Consider the following 6,000-nt stretch of genomic DNA (forward strand, 5'->3'; position numbering starts at 1 on the left):
GTCCTGCCCACGGAACCTCTGCCACGCGACCCCGTAAGACGCAAACAGCTTTCTACGGCTTGTCGCGGGAATGAACGAGCTAATATTTAAACCCCGGAGTCAGCACTACAGAATTGTCAAAGTCCGTCAATCCTGCTGAAAAGTCACTTTCCGGACGCTGTGTCCCAGGCCACCAGCAGGGGACAGCAGAGCCCCACGCCTTAGTTCAGTATTGACGCCTTCATTTGAAATGCCGGCAAGCACTTATCGCACCGGGTTATCACGCCGCGCTGCGCTGGGGGCCGGGGCAGGTGGTGAGGGGGCTGTCTCCTGGGACACAAACACCACCCTGTCCAAATTTCTTAGCCCCTCCCTTAAAGCGTGTAGGGTCAGCCCACCTCCCCTCTCTTCCTTCCTCTCTCGGGTCACAGGGCCTTTGCACGTGCGGTGCCCCCTCCGCCTCGGCCGGGAACGCTCTCTTTCCCATTCTGGACCTCTGGGATGCTGGCTCGGGATGGAGGCACGTGTAATAGCAGTATTTGCTGAGCAGCTAAAGGTTTGCAGGTCCTTGAGCAGCCTCGTTCTCGCTCCAAGCCTCAGTTTCCTCATCTGTAAGGTGGGACTCAAGAGAGCATGCACCGTCCAGGATAGTTGAGACGGTCAGGGAGATTAATGCATGCACGCGAATAACAGCCAGTGTCATTATAATATAATATTATGAAAAGGCAAAACAGGACCTCCTCCTAATTCAGAGAAGTGGGCGTCATTCCTACTGGATTCCAGCGGCAACAAGCATTTATTGGGCGCCTGCTGTGTGCCAGGCGGGAACAAACCCCACAAAATCCCCGGCCCCGCCCCCTCGCCCCGCCCCTCGCCCCGCCCCGCCCACTCTCTTTCTCTAGCCTACCAGAGCGAGGTAGAGGCGGGGGTGATCTGCATATTCATGAGACCACCAGCCAATCCGCAGCCTGAATCGGACCTGTCTGTAGAGCCCGGCCGATTGTGACGTCAGGAGTGACGTAGTCCGTGATCCTTAAAGGCGCAGTCACCTCCTATAGAGAAGGGGATTCGGAACCGAGTCGGAGAGACACGTAACTCGGGGTTCCGTCCAGCGCCGGTCGGGGCGTGCGAGGCGGAGAAACCAGCTCGGGCCGGCGGCGCCCGAACAGCGGTGCCATCCTGGGCGAAGGCGGGGACCCCCTGCCAGCTGGGGCTTCAGCACCGGGGGTCGCGGACAGCTCCAGCGCCCCCGTGCAGGGAGGTTCCGCGGACACGGTCCAACGAGACCCCCAGCCCTCGGCTCGCGCACGTGACAAAGGCCTCCTCTGGCCCCCTGGACCAGCGCCCCCCACAGTCTGTCCTCCCCGCAGCCCCCACCAGAGGGCGCCTGGGAGCCCTTGAGTCGGTCCGGCCCTCCTCCACCTGCAGCCCTCCAGGCTGCCCTCTCCCTCGGGGAGATGCCGGAGTCCTCCCCATGGCCACCAGCCCCTGCCCTCCCTCCTCCCTCTCTCCCCCTCGCTCCCTCTGCACCAGCCACACAGGCCTTCCCACTCTTCCTCCAACACACCAGGCCCGGGCCTGCCCCAGGGCCTTTGCACCGGCTGTGCCCTTGGCCTGAAATGTTCTTCCTGCTGGTACCCCCATGGCTGGTTCCCTTTCTCCTCTGGGTCTCTGCTCAATGTCATCTCAATATGGACTTGGCTCCTACATTTTAGACTTTAACTCCCCTCCTAGTGGTCCCGACCCCTTAGCCCACAGCCTCGCCACATCCCTCAATATCAATACCACTCTTGGATTTCTAACCCAAGACATCATTTACTCTAAGGTTGTATTTTCCTCAGAATCTGTCTTCCCGCCTTGAATGTCAGCTCCATCAAGGCAGGGATTTCCCCAGGAGAGGGAACAGCCCATGCAAAGGCCCTGCGGTGGGTGGGGATGGGCACGCAGGATGGAGCTGAGCGAGGGAGGGGTGGCGGGCAGAAGCGATTTGCGCCGTGACTCATCCGGGCAGATGGTGGCCCCGGGGGAGCCCCGATCCTCTTACCTAAAGCCCCTTAATACTTCCGCCGCGTGGGTCACCTCCGGGCTGCTCCTGCTCGAGTGGCCACCATGCCGGGGCTGGCGGGCCCGGGGGGGATGGAGGGCTGGAGCCCCACGCCGCCGCTCTACGAGGAGTACCGGCCGCCGCAGCTGGACGCCATCCGCCTGCCGCGGTACGTGCTGTACCTGCTGCTGGCCGCGCTCTTCGTGCTGGCCGTGGCCTACGCCATTGTCGGCCACCTCATCAAGGACCTGGCCCACGACCTGGCCGGTGAGCCGCCGCCCCACACGGGCCTGGCTGGGGCTGTGCTGGGCCGCTCGGGGGTCCCAGGGCCTCTGCTAGCTGGGGAGGGGGCGCGGGTGGCCAGGGGACACTGGGGTGCCAAGGGCCTCGATGAGTCAGTGCAGGGGGGCGGGGGTGGCCAGGGGACACTGGGGTGGTCCTCACAAGCCCCTTGTGCAGACTGGGCCTTCGGCCCGAAGCCGGACCAGGAGGATGGCCCCCGGGAGCTGCGCCCGAGCCCGGAGGGCGAGGACCTGGAGCAGCTGGACCTGCAGCTGGCCCTGGCCTGGCGCGGCGACGAGGACGGCGGCGAGGCGGCCCCTGCAGAAGCCCCCGCCCGGGCCCCCCGCCGACCCTCCATCGCCTTCAAGGACCCCGGGGGCCGCAGCTCCTTCTGGAGGCTGAACTGAGGCGGTGCCGCCTACACCCGGCCAGGCCCTCCCTCCGGGCGCCGGGGCCCCTCCCCGCCGTCTGGGCCGAGGACCCTCGCTCGTCCTGGGCTGGCCGTCGGGGGTTCAGCCCCGGGCTGTTCCCACGCTCCTGCTGACCCCAAACATGGAGCCGACCCTGCCCGGCCTCCACCAAGCCCCAGGAATCTGCAAAGCAAGAACGCTTGGACGTAAAGACATAGTCCCGAGAGCAGCGGGCCCTCCTTCAGCACTCAGTATGCGCCTGCTGTTGTGCTGAGTCAGCCCGTTGCACGTATTATCTCATTTAATCCGCCAAGGGAGGACGGATCGCCCATTTAACAGAGGGGAAACGGAGGCACGCGGCCCAGAAATGACTGGGTCGGAGCAGAGATGGCTTTTTCTAGAAAGAGGCCAGGCCAGTGACCTGCCTTGGAAAGCAGATGCTCCCAGAGGGGGGTTCTGCCCCTAGCTGCTCTGCTGGGCGCCGCGACCTCCGAATGCCCCCACCCCACTCCTCCCGCCTCGGTCACGGCTCCCCGGCTCGATCTGCTTCTGGGGATCCTGACTTCCCAACGAGGCCCAGAGCTCCCAGGGGACACAGCCCGAGGCTTCCCTCCCTTCTGAGCTTTCTTGCACAGGACAGGGCACACAGTAGGAGCTTTCTACGTGCCAGTCCCGCTGGTTGAAGCAGGCCGGCCTGGGGCCTGGGCGCCTGAGCTCCATCACTCTCTACTGAGTGGTCCGTCTGCGCAATGCTTATAGTCAGACCTGGAAGAGAGGTGGCTCCAGGTATACAGTAGGCGCTCCATAAATGCATGTGCAATGATGCTAGCATCCTCCCAGCCCCCAAGGGCCCTGCGTGGGGGGGGGGGGGGGCTGTCTCACAGGCCTGGAGAAGGGCCAGCCCCCACCCCGCCTTCCTGCCACGTGCTGGAGGCATGGCTGTCCCGCCCTGGGGTGGCAGCTGGGGTGGGGTCCCCCTTGGCCGGGGGGCAGGGTCCACGCTCTAATCACCGCGGGATCAAGGTTGACAGGCAGGGGAGCCTGGGGCCTGAGTCATCTGCGCGGGGGTGCCCCGGTCTCCGGCTGGGGTTGAAGGTGGACGCTGACCAGGGGTCCCTTCCCTTCTTGGCCCCGCGCCCACCTCACACTGGCTGTGGGTTCCCAGGGGTCGGAGAGCTGACCCGGGGTGACAGATGCTGCTGGCCGCGAGGGTTCAGACTCCAGCTGCCGGCTGTTTCTGCACCACTTGGTGCCCAGGCCTCTCCTCCAGGCGCGGGGCGCGCTCCCGGGGGCGCTCAGAGCAGGTGTCCGTGCGCACACAGCGCCGGGCGGCCACGGAGGGCGCTGGGGGACCCCAAGGCTGGGGCAGGGGCGGGCCTCCGGGTTAATTGTTACCCCGGGTCCAGAGTCTGCCCCCCGGGGGCCAGGGCCGCCCCGCCCCGGACCCGCCTGCGCCTTATCACCGCCTGCGCTCGCACCGCGCCGCGCTCCCTGCCGGCTCCTCCACGGCCATGGGGACCCTGGGGACCCTGCGGACCCTGCTTGCTCTCGGCTCTCTGCTCCTGGCGCCCGCCGAGGCCCAGCAGGGTAGGGTTCCGGCCCCCGGGAGGGCGGTGGGGGGTCGTGGGGGGTCCCCGGGATGGGCTGCGCCTGGCTTCGCCTCCACTCCCCCACCCCCCCATTTTCCAAGAGGAGAAACTGAGGCCTCTGATGAGGACGAGGCCGGCAGAAGATGGGGGTCAGCCCCTTTGGGAGCCCTGGCCTCCCCCACAATCCCCTGGGGCTTGCCCCCCCATCCCGGGGGTCCCCGCCCCTCTTCTCTGAAACCCAGCCCCTTCTGTGCAAGCATCGCCCGCACCCTTCTGGTCTCCCCTCCCCGTCTCTGAGGCCCCCTCCCGCACCTCCCGACCCCCGCAGGGCGCCAGCTGAAGCCCTGGCTGGTGGGCCTGGCTGCCGTCGTGGGGTTTCTGTTCATCGTCTTCGTCCTCATGCTGGCCAACCGCGTCTGGTGCTCCAAAGTGAGGTGGGAGCCTGTGCGCCGCCCCCCCCCCCAGCCGCCTGTCCCCCTTCTGCTCCCCAAAGAGCTAGGCACCCCTGTCCCACTTCCTAACCCTCTCTGGTCCCTCCCCTCTGTTGCCCGGCCGATGCCCAATGTCTGGAGGCCTCCCCATCACCCTGCTCCTCCTCGGCCCCCATCCCGTAGCCCAGGACAGCCATGCGGCAACCCTCCTGCTTCCTGGAGTTCCTGAGTCCTATAGAGGGGACACTGAGCCGAGGCTAGCCCCGCCTCCCGCCCTTCACCGCTCCTCACCCCTCTGTCTCCATCTCCCATGCAGAGCTGAGGACCAGGAGGAGTCCGCTATCAGGCTGGAGCCCAACGTGTACCAGGAAATAGATCCGAGGTACCGCCTGTATTTGAGGGTGGGGGTCAGGGGGTCTGTGTGAGCCCCCTCCTGGGGGCGGGAGGGATGGGTGCACACAGATGACCTCTTTCTGTCCTGAACACCTCAAGCACGTTCCTGCCCCAGGGCCTTTGCACTCACTGTTCACTCTGGTTGGAAGACCTTTCCCCTGGGTGTGCACGTTCCTGCCCCAGGGCCTTTACACTTACTGTTTGCTCTGATTGGAACACCCTTCCTCGTATCTTCTGTCTGGCGCCTTCTCCTCCTCCAGTCCCTGTTCCATGTGTCCTCCTCACAGAGGCCCCACCCTAATCGCCGGCCTCCCTGACACTCTCTGTCCCACAGCCCTGCTTGCTTTCTTTGTGGTCCCCACTAGCTGAAACGCTCTCAGTCATTTACTGGTTTCTCAACGTGAGACGGTGGCTTCCAACAGGTGACTAGAACTTAGCTTCGATCCTGGCTGTGTCCCCACTGCCCAGCACAGGGCCTGGCACACATTAGGCGTTTAACAAATACCTGTTGAGCAAGACTGCAGAGTGGGGTTATGTGACCACAAGCATGTGACTGGGTGTGGGGGGCCCTCCCGGACTCAGGTCTCCTGTGGTCCCGACCGTGTCCAGATGTGATTTTGACGGAGGGCTCAAGGTGTGCTCGTGGCTGGGGCCCTTCTGGACCAAGATCCAAGCTGAGCAAAGGCTTGGGGGCAGGACTAGGGGTGCATGAGCCAGGACGAGACCAGCCTGGCTGGAAGGTTCTGAGCTGAGCCCAGGAAGTGCCTGAGGGAGTGTGACCCTGATTGTGCCCTAAGACCCAGCTCAGCCCCAGTAAAGCGTGCATCCCGCTCCCAGGCTGTGCGGAGGCTCCAGACCGTGCCGGGGCGCCT

The 6,000-nt window shown here is 64.9% G+C and overlaps 2 protein-coding genes across 2 annotated transcripts in view; both read left to right on the forward strand.

The window, feature by feature from the left end:
- Positions 1-1,960: 1,960 nt before the first annotated feature.
- SMIM44 (small integral membrane protein 44) lies at positions 1,961-2,846 on the forward strand. Its single transcript, XM_070491701.1, has 2 exons — positions 1,961-2,290; positions 2,483-2,846. The coding sequence occupies exons 1-2, from the start codon at positions 2,089-2,091 to the stop codon at positions 2,710-2,712; spliced, it is 432 nt and encodes a 143-aa protein (XP_070347802.1). The 5' UTR covers positions 1,961-2,088; the 3' UTR covers positions 2,713-2,846.
- Positions 2,847-4,143: 1,297 nt separating this feature from the next.
- Positions 4,144-6,000, forward strand: part of SMIM24 (small integral membrane protein 24) — a 4,991-nt gene continuing 3,134 nt past the window's right edge. Inside the window, exons 1-3 of the mRNA XM_070491702.1 lie at positions 4,144-4,302; positions 4,633-4,738; positions 5,052-5,117. Coding sequence (XP_070347803.1) covers positions 4,227-4,302; positions 4,633-4,738; positions 5,052-5,117 — 248 coding nt within the window. The 5' untranslated portion in view covers positions 4,144-4,226. The remainder of the gene's footprint in view (positions 4,303-4,632; positions 4,739-5,051; positions 5,118-6,000) is intronic.

Source organism: Equus asinus, chromosome 20, assembly GCF_041296235.1.
Source record: "Equus asinus isolate D_3611 breed Donkey chromosome 20, EquAss-T2T_v2, whole genome shotgun sequence".
Lineage (NCBI taxonomy): Eukaryota > Metazoa > Chordata > Mammalia > Perissodactyla > Equidae > Equus > Equus asinus.

Coding starts and splice junctions, on each gene's coding strand:
- SMIM44 (XM_070491701.1), top strand. CDS start 2,089: ATGCCGGGGCTGGCGGGCCCGGGGGGGATGGAGGGCTGGAGCCCCACG. Junction 2,291..2,482: donor CCTGGCCCACGACCTGGCCG/GTGAGCCGCCGC, acceptor CCCCTTGTGCAG/ACTGGGCCTTCGGCCCGAAG.